General features: G+C 41.0%; 1 protein-coding gene across 2 annotated transcripts in view; it reads right to left on the reverse strand.

The window, feature by feature from the left end:
- Nucleotides 1-1,076: 1,076 nt before the first annotated feature.
- adgra2 (adhesion G protein-coupled receptor A2) overlaps nt 1,077-15,960 on the reverse strand; it is a 39,651-nt gene continuing 24,767 nt past the window's right edge. For both annotated transcript variants that reach the window (XM_072388224.1, XM_072388223.1), the window contains 17 exons: nt 9,945-10,016; nt 8,946-9,017; nt 8,774-8,845; nt 8,396-8,559; nt 7,847-8,060; nt 7,562-7,726; nt 7,257-7,455; nt 7,006-7,155; nt 6,724-6,885; nt 6,332-6,532; nt 5,995-6,184; nt 4,684-4,892; nt 4,473-4,600; nt 4,261-4,384; nt 4,027-4,175; nt 3,234-3,323; nt 1,077-3,083 (listed from right to left, as the gene is read on the reverse strand). In XM_072388224.1, coding sequence (XP_072244325.1) covers nt 1,664-3,083; nt 3,234-3,323; nt 4,027-4,175; nt 4,261-4,384; nt 4,473-4,600; nt 4,684-4,892; nt 5,995-6,184; nt 6,332-6,532; nt 6,724-6,885; nt 7,006-7,155; nt 7,257-7,455; nt 7,562-7,726; nt 7,847-8,060; nt 8,396-8,559; nt 8,774-8,845; nt 8,946-9,017; nt 9,945-10,016 — 3,781 coding nt within the window. In that variant the 3' untranslated portion in view covers nt 1,077-1,663. The remainder of the gene's footprint in view (nt 3,084-3,233; nt 3,324-4,026; nt 4,176-4,260; nt 4,385-4,472; nt 4,601-4,683; nt 4,893-5,994; nt 6,185-6,331; nt 6,533-6,723; nt 6,886-7,005; nt 7,156-7,256; nt 7,456-7,561; nt 7,727-7,846; nt 8,061-8,395; nt 8,560-8,773; nt 8,846-8,945; nt 9,018-9,944; nt 10,017-15,960) is intronic.

Raw genomic sequence — 15,960 nt, forward strand, 5'->3', positions numbered from 1 at the left:
TCATTTTTTTGTGAAGACATATTTTGTCTCATAGACATCTTAACATGTAGAAGTTAATTTTTTTTATTTTCAAATGTAAATCCTTTCAGGTAATATCTCTTCAGTAACTTGGACATGTTGTTAAGAACAAATATTTATTAATGTCCTATATTTAAAGGCTTCTGTAGGCCTGTGCAATGTGTAAAAGAGAGTACACAACTCATTAGAAGTGTAAATTAAAACACTTTGACAGTGGCTTGATTCTTCAGCCATTCTCAAGCAAATTAGAAATATCGTTTTCAAATATGTCACATAACATAGTTTTTCTTGGACACACCCTACAACTTGGAAATCGTTAACCAAATATCAGTTAACTAACAAGGAGACAAAGTTAAGATTAAACCTCAAGGGAGATTGCAAAGTTAATTCTGAATCATGAGCAAACTAAGCTTAGTGTTGATAATTACAGATATGAGTCTAAGTCACATCCTGGTTGGGGCTTATCTAATACTACCCACAGATTATACAGCACTGTGCACTAATGACTGAGCGTACTGAAACACCAAGGACTAATAATATGCAGAATCTGGTCTGAGAGAACAATGGGAAAACCCATGACAATGACTTGCATGGTAGAAATACTATTTCCTGCTTATGTAATTTCCTAAATAGCAAGTGTATCAGACAGATTAAAAACAGAAGTAAACTAAGGCTTTTGCGAGCCTGCTCATACTGTTTTAATTTTGACCAAGCACCTGATATATGGCAAGAGTATATATATTTGATTTTTTTTAGGCCTCCCTACCACACCACACCAAAATCACAGTTTAGAGTTCATTCAGTTTAATTTGCATTCTTGAAGCATTTTTTCATCCCTGAAAATGACTTAAATGGCTCTGCTGTCCAGAAGGGGGCAATCATTCAGGCTTTAAAAGGTCTTCTACTGGAAGTGACTACTGTCTGCAGATATGAGAAACCCATTCTTTTCACGCCTGACTTTTTTTTTTAATTCCTTCTCAGCTCATTATATAAGGGACACCCTGTCAGTGCTGATAAGACTACACAGAAATAAAGGTAACATTTTTTATATTCAAAAGTATCACATAGGTTTTTAATTCATTCTGAGATTCTGTACAGCCACACTCATGCAAGTCTTCTCTTAATGTGTCTTCATAGTCACACACACACACACACACACACCCACACACATACACACAAGCAGACAGAGAGCAAACAAGTGCATACAGGCGCACAGACATACAATCACTTGAAGCAAACATAAGGGTGAAATGTTGCCCTCAGATTAAATGCATATAGCTGAACTTTAGAAATGGACCATTTGTATTCAACTTCGTGCATAGAAAAATTACAACTAAAACAATAAAGCTTTCATTAGACATCCAAAGTCAACATCATATGTCAACTTCAGAAATATCTTGTACATTTTTTTGTAAAGTGAATAAAATAAATGCGTATCTTATGCTTTAAAATGACCATGAAAAAAACTGCCTTATCATTTCACAGCAAACTCTTACAATGCTACAGAGGCAAAAGTACCAGTTTAGGGTCCTGGATGCCTTCGTGATATTATATCTTAATTAAATTACATAATTATCAAGAGACCATTAAACATAACCCAATCTTTTCATCAAGGTCATGCATAGATGTTCATTGTAAGTATAGTTTACACTGTGGTTTCACTTTTCCACAAACCACTCTTCATTCCAACAGAACTCTGGGATTGATCTGTGCCACTCATGTCCTGCTCAAGCTGTAGCACTGATGACTTCAGGGTGCCATTTGGGGCAGCAGCCCCTGGCACAGTGGTGGTGACACTGTTTAAAGGGTAGGAGCAGCGCTTTGTTTCTCGCTCTGCAGACGCTGCTGCTTTCAAATTGTCTCTGCTGGAGCATCGTCTCTGAGCGCCATGCATGGTCACTCTGCTGGCCACAGAAGGGGGCAGAGGGAAGGGTTTACGGCTCCCGCTGCTGCCCCCATCACTTCCCTCTGAGGGACTGGTAGCTATTGACTCTCCGACCCGCTTCCCATTTGTGAGCAGGCTGGCCTGGTTCTCTGAGAGGCTGTGGTGGATGCTGCCATTCTCACTTGTGGCTTGCTTGTAAACACCATGTGACGAACTGAGGTGCTCTAAACCTGGGGGCCCTAAAGCTCCAAGACTGCCACCGCCCCCGGCAGCCCTTAGAGCTTTAAGACGATAGTGGCCTCTGCCCTCACCACGATGATAATACTGACTACTCCCTTGTTTAGTTCTGCCACTCATTTTTCTTCTCTGGGGATGTACAGGAGCTGCAGAGTTAATAATTGGAAGAACATTGTTTGTTGGCTTGGTGATGTTGTCGGTACTGGTGCTTGTGTTGTTGCCTGTAGGGGCACGTGAAGTGTTGTTTGAATTGTCTTGTGCCACTTGCAACAGGTTGGTGAGTTTGCAAGGCCCAGGACCAACACTGCTGATCCCGCTTGGTGTGGAAGATGACCTGGCAGATGAGGAGTTATGAGAGTCAACGGGAGGATGGCAGTTGATGAAAAGCTGGGATCCCTGCTCAGATGTCTGTACTCCACTCCCAGTTGTGCAGGTGTGTGTGTAAGTAGACATGGGATGGGAGCGACGATAGCCTGGGCAACAAGATAACCATGACGCCTGCACATCCAGACGTCGGAAGCAGTGGTGTGACACCAGAAACACCCCAAAAACTGTGGCAACTATCCCATAGAGGCAGCTAAATAGCAGGCCAGTGTGGCCTGTCAGCCACACTGCCATGGCCCCACAACACCACAGAGCCACAAACAGGAAGTGGGTGGCTACCAACACAAAGAACTGTGTCTTCAGCGAGTACTGGTCCTCTGGAGGAAGAACTGAGGTTATAGGTCCCACCACTGAGTCAGTGGAGAGCAGGCTGGTGCTTCCTGTCAGTGCAGGATGGCTTTCAGTCACTGGAGAGGACAGGGTGGTTCCTGTGCATTCTTTGGTCACACGGTGCCTCAGGCGAAATACAGTGCACAGGAAATAAATCCAGGTCACCAACACTACTAATCCAGCAGGGACAAAGAAAGAGCCCAAGCTGGAGCGCCAAACCAGCCAGCAGCTGCAAAAAGCAGAAAGGGTAGAAGAGGCGTCAATGCAGACACAAGGATGCCTTTGTGTGTTCAACATAGAATTATTCACTTTAGCACCAAACAAAACATCACAGAAGTCAAAGGCCAAATGGCTCAAGGACAAAAAGACAAGAACTTACTAAGGGCTGTTGTCTCCATAGTTGTTGACATTGACAGCTGCTGTGATCCCACAAATAATAAGAGGAACTCCATCAGCTATTAAATAGAACCTGGAATAACAGAGGAAAATGTATCGAAATCAACTTTTACAGTTTTAGAAACAAAAAGAAGTTCTTGTCTGTGCCGCAGAATACTGCATGACCTTTGGCTGCAACAAAAGTTTTTAACTGCCGTTTTCTCTTTCAAATTTGTGCTTCTCTGTTTAAAATCTGAACAGATCCATGTGATTACACAAGCTATCATTCAGTGTTACAGGGTTACAGGGGTCAATATAGTCTCCAAAACTTAGTGATTTATCAAAGCCTGACTCCTTGTGGCTGTGTGGGCAATAAAAGACTGGCTGCACATTTAGTGAGGTCAGTGGCACAGTACATGACTGCAGTTCTAAGATCATAGGGACAGGAAAGTGGGATGGGGAACAGAAGGCCGTATTGGAAAGACAGAGCACCCCTTTGAATCACCCTGCTCTGATTTATGACAATTCCTAATGTTTCTTTTATGTTGGTGTCACACATTCTTCTTCTATCATACTTTAATTTCATCTGGCATTATGGCTTTTTTTCCACTGTGGTGCCCCACGAAGGTTTTCTGAATACAGAGACTTTGGTCTTTGGACACAATGACTACTTTTTGATGGAGAACAGTTGGGTGGTCCTGCACAAGAACTCCTGCATCTGTCTACAACATAAACCATATTGACAGCAAACATGGTAAGAGAAGTGGGTGAAGGTGCACTGTGGCTTGCTCACTGACCTCAGCATGGGTCGCTGAGTAGGTGGAACAGGAGACTCGCCCTCCGTCTGTCGTGGCATTCTCCACAGAGCTTCTTTGTAAATGACCCTGGCACTGACTCCAATCCACAGCAGCGTTGACAGTGAGGAGTAGTGCAGACCCATGCCCACCTGTTGTGTATTGTGGTCAGATTAGAAGTCGAGCTCACATGACACCAAAAGACAATGTAAAACTGACTCAGAACTCAAAACTTACTGCCTGACAAACCACAGGATAGCTGGTCAAGCTTATCCCTCCAGCATAGATTGCTGTTGTCATGGCGATGTGGAAACAGGTATTCAGTAATGTGTGCCAACTTTTCCTTGTAATGTGAATTGAGCTGTTGGAGCACAGAGTTATAACGTTATAAAAAGATGCAGCAAATAGCCAGTAACAGCGAGAAGTATGTTGCACATATGCTACAGTACCTGTGATGTAGTATGTGTGTAATAATGATAGTGAAGAGGCAAAGGAGGAGCACTGCAGTGCAGGCATAGACCACAGGGTGGAGTACCCTCACAGAGTTTGGGCTGGAGATGGGGAAGTCTGGCACTTCCTAGGACGAAATCAGACACAATGTCAGATGATGGTCTCATTCAGCCATGCTGTTCATGGAGAAAACCTTAAACGTTCTCTTACTTGCAGCACAGCGTAGTTACTGAGCAGAGAACAACGCATTGTGGAGGTACTACTGTCACTGTGGACAAGCTGACAGCCCTCCTGGCTCCAGCCTCCCTGCCTCTCTGGTCCCTCAAGGGTCCACTGGGCTGCCACTGCATCAGTTCCAGGAGATAAGTGGCGCAAGGACACCCAGATAGGCTCAGAGAAGTTGTACATGCTGCAACCGTCTGTTACAGAAAAGCAGGAATTGAAAACTGAAGTTGATAAATGTGAATTAAAATAAAAATTTTGTAAATATTTACAAAATATCTTTAGTAGGTCAGTATGTCTGATGCATGTTTAATATTGCCTATTGTCTTTTTTTTCATTGAAGCAAAAAAAAAAGCAATTTATCATACACAACATCTTCTTTGATTGGAACTTTTCCCTTTATGTTGTACAGTCTCATGAGCAAATCTCTACAATGCAACAAGTCTCAACTTTGGTAGTGAACGTCACAGATATTCATTGTTTGAAACCTGAGTATCGTAAATTCAGATATTTGCATGGAAACATGTTACATGTGTTCATCAGTAGTTGCTTAAAACATGTTAAAATGCTGAGAAATATTTTATTGAATTGTGGAGTTGTACTGTTGAATAGATTTTCATGCTTTTTCTGCTCAGGATATTTAGGGCAAGTTTAAAATCACATTTTATGACACAGTGGCACTGAGTAAATAAGATGAGCAAACAACAACTTCAACCCTAAAACTGGATTCTTAGGTCTACTACAATACATTAACCCGGAACTGGCAACTAGTTAGCAAACTGTTGCAAACCATCATGGAAATTAATCATACCCGGATGCCAGAATCGGCAGCACTTGAGCTGTCTACATAAATTGCAGCTGAATAATCTAAACAAGAAAAACTGGACTCATTTTGTGAAGTGTGATGCTAAAATGCTGCACATCCACAAATCTGGCAACGCATCAGACCAGAGAATCAGATTTATGCTCATTGAACTGAAGGGACAAAATAACTGCCCTCAGCATCTGAGAGCAGAGAGCACTGTTTCCCAATATTCTGAGACCTAATATTATTTACTTGGTGACTGTTTTGATTGTTCATGTATGACAGGGTGGTTAACAGTACATTTGTCTGATATCTCACTCAGAAACTTCGAAAACGTAGACTAAATTCAGCTTCAGTCAAGCAAAATATTTCCACGAACAGTATTTAAAAAGGTACATAAATGTTTTGTGTAAATCAAACTGTATACTTGTACATTTCTCTTTGAATGAGCTAAACAGAGATGAATCATGGTAAATGGTGAGGTGTTTTCTTACCGAGGCCTGCAAAGATGACAGGGGTGTTGACATTTCGTCTGCGGGAGTGTTCAACAGTATTGCTTGAGTTTGCAGACGGAGGAAAAAAACTGCCACTTCGGAAGGCTACAAACTGTAGCTTACAGTCTCCAGCAGCATCAGGAGGAAACAGAGTTGCTGGAAGAGTGACAGAGGCCAGAGCAACAGAATTCTGAAGAGAAAGAAAAGACATATATTATATGCTCAAATCCAGAATAAACCTTAAAAACAGGCAATATAGACGTAAGTGGTTGCCAAATGCATTGTGTGCAGTTACAGTGGGAAAGGGGAGATGCAAGAACATATGCCAATTCCTCACCTTCAGGGGAAAATTGTTGAGTGAGGTGTTGTGTGAGCCTGTGCTACAGCGGAAATGAAGCTGCTGTTCATGAGCAGACTCTGACATGTCCACTCCCGGGCGACTCACTGACATATCACGACGCTGATATGCAGTGCAGGTTATACCAGTGAAGTGGGCTGGTCGAATCAGGTGGGCTTCCATTACGATGTTTTTAGACACCTGCACAGAATAAATTTAATATCAATGGTCAGGAAATATATTTATACATGTTTCCATAACTGGTCATTTATTCAAGTAAGTCTTCTAAGCATGGTGGACAAAATATGTGAAATACGTTCTGCTTTTAAAATGTATGGACATTCTATGGTTATACTGTTTTATAAAGGCAAAATCATAATCTTATCCCCCACCATAGAGAAGTCTTGAGCGTGACTGTGTAGCTGAGGCCAGGCTAATGTCTCTAGAGAGTAGACGATGGAGCTACAGGCTCTCTTTTCTCTCTGAGCAAGTGCAAGGATCTGGTCATCCACCTGCATCAGGTTACTGCCCATCTCAATCATCACTTCAGACAACTGGAACAAACACATTTAATTTCATACTGTTAGGATTGTATTATCTAGAGAAAACATTATAAAGACATGAATATGAATAGCTAATTTGTTAATAATTAAGTTAAATGGAATATTTCTCACCTCTCGCAGCTGTCTGACATATTCCATAAACTTCTCCATAATCTGCGCCACGTACAGTACATCTACGGAGTCTGTGAAACCTGCAGCCTCCAGAGTGTATGTGCGCACTTGGTGTGCCACAGTGACAGCATTGGATGCATTGATGGGCCTCTGAAATGAAAAAGTAAAAACACGGTGAGGAAATAAGTTCTGTACGGTCCCTTAGAAAACGTAATGGAACTATGACCCATGGCATTGGCAGCCATACTGACCAGGATGAAAGTATGCAGGACACGAGTGATACCGTTGGTGTAGTGACAGTTTGAGTAGTCACCCTCTTGCCACTTTCCAGAGCGATCGCAATATCGAGTGGCTTTTTTCTGCTCAATCCCCCCCTCCACAGACAAGGAGGGGTAGCGCAGCTGCAAACAGTACTGTTGAGAGGTGATGCCTGCCAGAGTTCTTGGCCATCTGTGAAATAAACCAAAGATTAACTGGAACGCCGAGACTTAAATTTACAAAAAAATTATGTGTATGGTATAATATATGATGATTTATTACTGTAACTATAACTGACCTGAACTCCCCCCGGTTGTTGACAACTTTATCTTCTGGACAGAAGGAGGCACTGTTCTCCAACACCACTATTTCAACAGTGCGAGAGGTGTTGCCCCGCCCAGTAGTAACCACACACTCCCATTCTCCACTGGCCTCCACATGGACGTTGAATAAAATAAGCTCACTGAATGAACAAGATATAAGCAGCTCATTACAACACTATCCCAGCACATAATCAATCAGTCTTCTTCATGCACTTCCAATTGTCTGTCATAAACATAAAATATGGCTCCAGTTACTGCACCTGGTGATGAAGGTGCAGTCATGCAGCACACTGTTCTCCAGCTGGACACCTATGCCTGGGTCAGATGTCACCACCTGACCATTGTGACGCCAATGTATGGTGGTGATCTTGTCCACCAAGGCAGCAGTGCAGTGGAAGGGGAGTCGGTCGCCTTTGAAAACCACTTGACGCTGGGATGGCAGCAAAGACAAGGTATGCAGCTCCAGCGGACCATCTGAGCAATGCGGTGGGAGAAGATGCAGATGTGGCCATTACATATTATTCTGAGTTCTTTGTACTGATCTCAACCTCAGATAAACATTTCAGCAGGGGCTATTACGAGTGTGCTGTTCTGCAGAAGATTGAATGCAGACTGTATCTATTCGTAAATGCAACCCATAGGTTTGGCTGTTAACGCAGCTTGCAATTTTAGAAATATGGCCCGGCTGAGCTGCTGGGTTGGAACTCTTAAAATAGCTGATCAGACGTGCGTGTGCTATCATTTTCGTGCTCCAAGAAATAAGTGGCAAACTGCCTCATTCATGTGTGTCACTGTAGCCAGGCTCTCACCACAGCTCAGCTGGCTTGCCCTTAGTCCACGGAGGGGCTTTCCCCTCAGGCTCCTGGGGTAGGCGCACAGTGTTTCGTCCCCCAACTGCACTAAACTATTGCGAAAGAAGCCCGGGACCCAGCGCAGCCCACAGTCACATGACAGGTAGTCTGAGTTGAAGTTTCTGGAGAAAAAAATCACAAAGGATTCAAGTTTGACTCTACCTTGATTTTACCTGTTGCTGGTCAGCACAACATTATACCTATACCTATAGATGAATAACATTTGAGGGCAGATTTGTTGTTCTCACCTTAATTTTGACATACTCAGTTAACTGTTTTTCAAAAACTGGCGTTACTCTACATAAAAAAACAAGCTTAAGTTTATTCAACACTCACACCAGCTTGAGAGACGGCAGCTCCTCCAACACTCCTGGATCAAGGGTCGATATGATGTTGCCAGACAGAAATCTTGCAGATCACAAATTAGACACAAATAAGTTCTCTCAATAGCTTTACCACAAGTCATAGCTTACAAGAGTTTTATGGAACCAGTCAACATGTCTCTTACAGTTTGGTGAGATTGGTCAGCCCCTGGAACATGCCTGCAGTCAAGCAGCCAATGCGGTTGTTGGATAGGTCACTAAAAGTGTGAAAAAACAAAGGAATGTGTTGGTTATTTTCAAATTAAGAAACTTCTTTCAACTCCTCAGCAACAGATTGTTATGTCTTTATTCACTCCCAGCCCAAAATACTACATACTACATATTCATACAGTACAGCATAATGGTGAACTTTGCAGGACCTCATCCCAGTCTATTAAGAGTTTTCTATTTTCTAATACAGGATGCAAACTTATTTTCCAAGCTATAGACACTTTCCCTTATCAGAACCCCATAGGACTTGAGCAAAGGTTTATCATCAGCGGGGTAAAAGCAGGGCCCCTGTTCTGCCGTCCATCCCTGAGTGTGATGTATAGCTGCAACCAGAGAGGGATCTGCTCTGTTGCACCTTTGACACTACCCAGCAGAGAGCTTTCCAGAGCATGTGTTTATCTCCCCCTGTTTGTTTTGAGAAGCCACAGACCTTGCAGGGAAAATACAAGTAGGGGGAGGAGGAATGGAGAGTCACGCGGAGCGGCGCAGACAAACACTTTCGACCCACGCTAAAACCAAACTTCAGTGTCCAGAAACACAAGGAGTGAGCGACTAGCAGCTGCAAATGGCCGCTTTGTCACATTCAACGACTTTTGAGGATTTCTGCAAAGCCCTGAGGTTTCCTCAGCAGCAATAGGTGTGACATCAAGGGCTTCCGGAAACGTCAGCAGAACCCTTTCACCATTTATAATGGTAGCACTGACACCAGTAGCTTAACATAATGTGCATCATTTGCTGTAAGATGCCAAAGCAGTGGATATATGGGTTTGACTCAGCCACTGTCCATCTGGTGAGCAATCATAAACAAACCAAAAACTATCATCTCTGAGTCTGTGTTTGTGATTTATTTTGTGATGTGCATGTTTGTTGCTCTGAACCCAACAGGAATGTGGATAATGCTAATATCTACTTACAGTTTCCGAAGCTCAGACAGGCCTTGGAAGGCTCCAGGCATGATGGTGCTGATTAAGTTGTGCTTGAGGTCCCTTGAAACAGAGAGGAGAGAGAATATTCAGTAATTACATGAAGGGATGATACTGATGAAGGGGTTGCTCTCTCTTGCTTAAAGTTTGGTCTGTGCATCAAGGGGAGACAATCTGCCCAAAGATAATAAAATCTGTATAATAGTAATAAATAATAATATAATAATAAATATAATAATAAAATATATAATATAAAATCAAATAAAATCTATCTATTGTTGTTTGTAGATAGATAGATAGATAGATAGATAGATAAATAGATAGATAGATAGATAGATAGATAGATAGATAGATAGATAGATAGATAGATAGATAGATAGATAGATAGATAGATAGATAGATAGATAGATAGATAGATAGATAGATAGATAGATAGATAGATAGATAGATAGATAGATAGATAGATGGTGTGACAAACATGCATATTGCATATTTTTTTTGCTTCAATGAAAAAAAAGACAATAGGCAATATTAAACATGCATCAGACATACTGACCTACTAAAGATATTTTGTAAATATTTACAAAATTTTTATTTTAATTCACATTTATCAACTTCAGTTTTCAAAAAAACTTCATCCCCTAGTTTAAAATAAAAGGGAGCACGGACACATTTCTAAAACCTGATTTGTCCAGCCCACACAGCAGGACACTTCTGCATACAGATCTTTCCTACCAGCCTCCTTGATTTAGGATGAGCAAGATGACGATTCTCAACAAAATAAGAATATGAGTTGGATCTAAGACTGCTGGTGAGAGGTTGTCATTTTTCATGTTTCAAAAAGATTCATAATAAACTTGAGCTCTGCAGACCATAAATATTAATATTTTTAACTACCTTTGAAGATCTGATTTCATACTATCCGCTGCACTTACGTCCACCCTTCTCCCATTCCACCCCTACACCCATGTGTTAAACTACTCAGCCAGATGCCCCCTCCCCATCAGCTAACCTACATTTTTTCATTTTTATCAGCCAGGTGGGAATAGTAGGTTAAATCAGGTCAGAGGATGGATGGCTATCAACAGGACATATGATCCATGTTCATACAGCATGAAAAATTCCTGTTTCCGTAGTACCTGTCACAGAAGAAGATTTCCTTACAGGAGTTACAAGAGTCATGCAGTGGCTGCCTTTTTTTGTATTTCTCCTTTAACCACTATGCCTCTGTGGTATGGACTCCCTTAGGGGACTTTTTTTCTTCCTTTTCCCACAAAGATAGTCTGTCATCACTGTATCGACCACACTGCCTCACGCTGTGCACAACCTCAGTCATCTCTTAACCATTGTTTTGTCCACTTTCCAGCAGATGACATTTTTTTTGGTTAAACTAGGGCAAGGAAATTATTTCTGAAAATGGCTTCCAGCAGAAATTATAACATGTGGTATGGCTAAGATATAGTCAAAAGATTAGGAGTTTTTGTGTTGATCCAAGGTCTTTCCAAGCTATCACTCATATCTGGATTAAAGACAGAGGACAGGTCATATAGAAGGGCCAAAAATTGAAGTCTGGATGAAGGATGAAGTCTGTGGTGTTTGTCTCAAAGCATTTTCTTAGAGAGCTCAGGCTCACTTTCTGAGTGTATGCCAGCTTATCAGATAAAACATTCTGCAACAATGTTACAGCCTTTTGAAAAGATTAAGTTAAATGTACTTCATGCACATGGGTAATAGAATTAAATTAAATTAAATAAAACTACATGTTTGATTAAGATTACATATACTCCCAAGTACGTGTGTGTGGGCTTGTAGATCTGTTACCAGTAATGGTAATGTGCCTGTGTCATACTCTAAGTTTACATGTGTTTCTGTATGTAAGTAGTATTATAGGAGTGTTGACCAGGGCAGGGGGAGAACAATACTGCTGTTTCCAGTCTGTGTGTCGCGGGGCTCATTAGTGCAGCGCTGAAAGACGAGACACTGCCCACCATTTCCTCTCTCTTAAGTCCGTCTCTCCCCTCCCTGTCTGGCCCTTTCATAGACATACACAAGCATGCTCGCTTTGCAACACAAACCTTCATGTTAATATTCTTAACCTTGCATTTACAATTAGATTGGAATAAATATAGTACAAAGTAGGAAGAAACATCATATGTGATCGAAATTTGGTTCCTAATGGAGTTTTTCATTTGTCTCAAAAAGTAAAGATTAAAATGTTTCTTTTGTTACGTCTGTGTCCGACCAAAGACATCCTACAATTAAGGACTGATTACATTGCACCAAAATGATATTTGGATTTCATGTTGTGTATTGCATTTTAGAAATGAGAGAAATAAAGATAATTTTCGACGAGTTTACGGGCCACATTATCAAGACAATGCATAACAGGCTTTTACCAACTGATTGCTTATTGCCTGTAATTAAACTTTATTTACTGTACATAGAACTGAGAAAAAAGTCTTTGGACACTCTTTTTGTTTGCTTCCAAGTAGCCTGACTTTCCCATAATCTTTTAAAGTGGCTTTTGTTTGGATATTGGCTGCTTTTTCATTCATTTTCAGTCTAGCGCCATGTACCTCACCATTTTCAGAGGAATGTGTTTTTTCTTTCTTAAGCCGCTTAACAATGAACCTTGAATCATTCACATGTAACAAAGACACCTAACTCAAAGGATGAACCAAGGTTGTGTCTACACATAACATAATAACAAACAACAACGAATTCCCTTCAGTTGATCCATCTACTGTTCAAAGAAGTCTCATCAGAAATGGTTTTCATGAAGGGTGGCTGTCAAGAAGCAATTCTTAAGGATGGGAACCAGGTAGAAAAGACTGAGGTATGCCAAATGACACAAGAACTGGACTGAAAATCATTGGCAACAGACAAGATAATATGTGTGTATATTTGTTTAATAGTTTTAACTTACTTATATACTAATGAACAAACATGTTTCCAAAAATGATTAAAAAAATAATAAAGAACAGCGATGCTGTGAAAAGCAGAAATGAAATTAGAAGGCAGTTATTTGTAAAGTACTGAAAACATATCTTATGAGTAATGATACATAGAGAAAATATGAAATTTTCAAACATGAATGTAGTTTGACAAATATATTCTTAGAACTATATTCAAGTTCTACATTTAAAGTTCTACATTTAGTTGTAGGACACTCTGTAAACTTGCAATGTTTTGCTGAAATAAGCAAGGCCTTACCTGAAAATGCACCGAAGCTTGTAAATATTGCTAAATAATAGTGGTGAGTTCACAGATATATAAAGCGTCAATTCAATTTGGACTAATGCACTTTAACTTTTGGTAACTGTGCAGTAATTACAAGCTTTAAGGTCCTTTTCCTCTTTAGCCTGGAGGATGTGAAATCCATGATTCCCAAAATCAATTTCAAGTGTTAATTTGACAGACCACAGGACTGTTTTCACTTGATTTCAGCCCATCTTAAATAGGCATGTACTGAAAAAAGGTAGAAAAATGGCGGAAAAGAGAGCTCAGCCTATGAAAATATCAGAATATATGGTCAATAGACAATGCTGATATGAATCAATCACAACTTTAACACAGACTACCACAAGCATGCACACTCCACAAGTAGAATTGCACAAACATGCTTAATCTAAAAACACAACTTGCACCACAGCAGATACAAACACTCACACTGGTTCTCACAAAAATGTATGGATGAATCACGACAGTGTAAAACTTGTAAGTTCATTAAACCTTTTTGGGGCAATTCTTTTGATCAGTGACCTTTAATACCAAAATTGAACTCATTATACACTTCAAACATCTGCATTTGTGGCTTGAAAAAGTGCAGTGTGCTTTAGTCTGAAGAGTCAGCTTTTTCTGATTCACTCTCTTATCACCAATCTGGGGAATGTGAAGGAGGTCACCAGACAGCAAGACTTGAAGGGCTATGAAAGCACTTAACCTTACTGAGTCCCAAATTTGAGCTCTTCTTCACCACCGCAATCAAAGCTAAAACTCTTGTGTTGCCCCGGCCACTCGCCTGCACACCACCGATTTGTTTCCAGCATTATTCAAAACGTTCGGTAGGTGCAGCTCCAGCATGCCTCACCTCACACTCAGGCGATGACTTGCCTCTGCGCCCTCTAGAGTAGCGAATGTCCTCTCCAGTAACAGCTTCACAGTTCAGTGGCCTTGACACCAATGACAGCAGTTGTCACCAAGCAAGAGGATAATTGCAGTCACAAGAAATACTTCAAAGACTCATGTTTCCTGAACATGAAAATACTATTATCTGAAGTCTTAGAAATTTCCACTATACAATTGTTTTCCATAATCCTCCTCAGTAGAAAATCGTACCTGTTAAAAAAGAGACATTGCTGATGGTAACAAATCACCATTATGGCTATGGTCTTTTTTTCTTCCTATTGAGTTATATTCTGTAACCTTGTGAGTGCAACGCTTTATCCCCTTTCACCACATGTGGCTTGTATGACTGGATTGTCACAGACTCAAGCTCACTCCCTGCCAGAAAGGGACTATTGTCTGCTGCCACTATGCCTAACACCAGAGGCTGCCATTAAGAATGTTCTTTTTCCCCATAAACTCCGTCTAATAAATAGGGCTGGTCCTCTGCCATTCTTAAGAGTCATCGCTCTGTGGGTGTAAGGGATGAGCACCTGGGCCCCATGCAGACTGGAGAGGAGCAACGTGCTTGTAGAGCAGCGAGAGGGTAATAATGAAGACACGGTCTGTAAAGCGCTCCAGATATGGAGTGCTCCATTATCAGGAGCACAGCAGCAGGGACTGGAGTGGTGACATTGTTGGGGCCTTGGGCTTGGAGGGAGCTGGGAAAATGACTGAAGCCAGGGAAAGGCTGCTCATTATCACTAGACTGGAATGAAGAATTTCCTGTTGCTGGGAATTTTTAAAGGAAAGACATGGCATTAAAGGGCTGATTTCTATACTTTAATTGGACTTTTTTCCCATGCAGAGCAATGTTTGCAACAGCCTGAAGACAAACAAATATGTCAATGGATTAAAGGTATGTTGGGAAAAAAAGTACATGGAATTAACTGGCACCTTGTTTCCTGACAGAGGTCACTGGAGACCATTTTTGTTCCCCGTGTCATTTCCTGTCTGGTTGGCGTCTCTACCAGAGGCCCTTGCTCGTTTATTTTTACAGTTTCCTTTTTCTCCTTTTTTTCCTTTTTTTTTAACTAGCTAGTTTTCCCCTGTAGGGAGGGGCAGGTGGGTTGAAGGATTCAGAACTAAGCAAAATTGTCCCTGTGCATGGCCCTGTGGACCCCACCTCCCTACTCAACAACACACTTGCTCACAATGGGGGCTCTGTAACGCAGGCCCCAAATGCACTCTTGCCTTTCCCCAAAACAGGAAACCAGGATTTGCAGAGCTCTTGTTTTTCTACTAATTTCCTGCTTTGGTGCCCCTTCCCCAGATTATTTTCTTTTTTCTGGTTCCTGTAAGATTGGATACACCTGATCAACTTTTGTCAGCATTCATGAATGTTTTTCTAAAGTCAGGAAACTAATGGACACAGGAAATAAATTTTTATTATGGTCATAAATATGCTGTCTTTTGGATTGCCAGTGCTTACGTACTTCAAATGTTTCTCTTACACAGACCTGATCATTCACTGCTGATAACAAATATGTCCTCATATGTACTGATGTCTGTCAGGGACATAAACTGTGGATCCAACCGTACAGTTGTTAGTGGGTGTACAGAAATAGTTACATATGTTTATCTGAGGTATAAAATTTCTTGGGTTGATTGTATGTTTCTATAATCTGAAGCAAGAGAAGATGGAGGTCATTCTGCCAAGGAAAACTCTGGAACCAGTATTGACTCCAGTTCTGACTTTTTGATCTATGGAGTGGTTTACTCAATATGTACGAGCAACCAATGTGCCCATAAAAAAAGTCAAACTATGGATTAAATGGAATATACCATAAATCATACAGTAATATTTGTTTGGTTATTGGTGATATCCAAATTCCTCCTAGTC

The sequence above is a fragment of the Leuresthes tenuis genome, unplaced genomic scaffold, assembly GCF_036924035.1.
Source record: "Leuresthes tenuis unplaced genomic scaffold, fLeuTen1.0.hap1 SCAF_6, whole genome shotgun sequence".
Taxonomy (NCBI): Eukaryota; Metazoa; Chordata; class Actinopteri; order Atheriniformes; family Atherinopsidae; genus Leuresthes; species Leuresthes tenuis.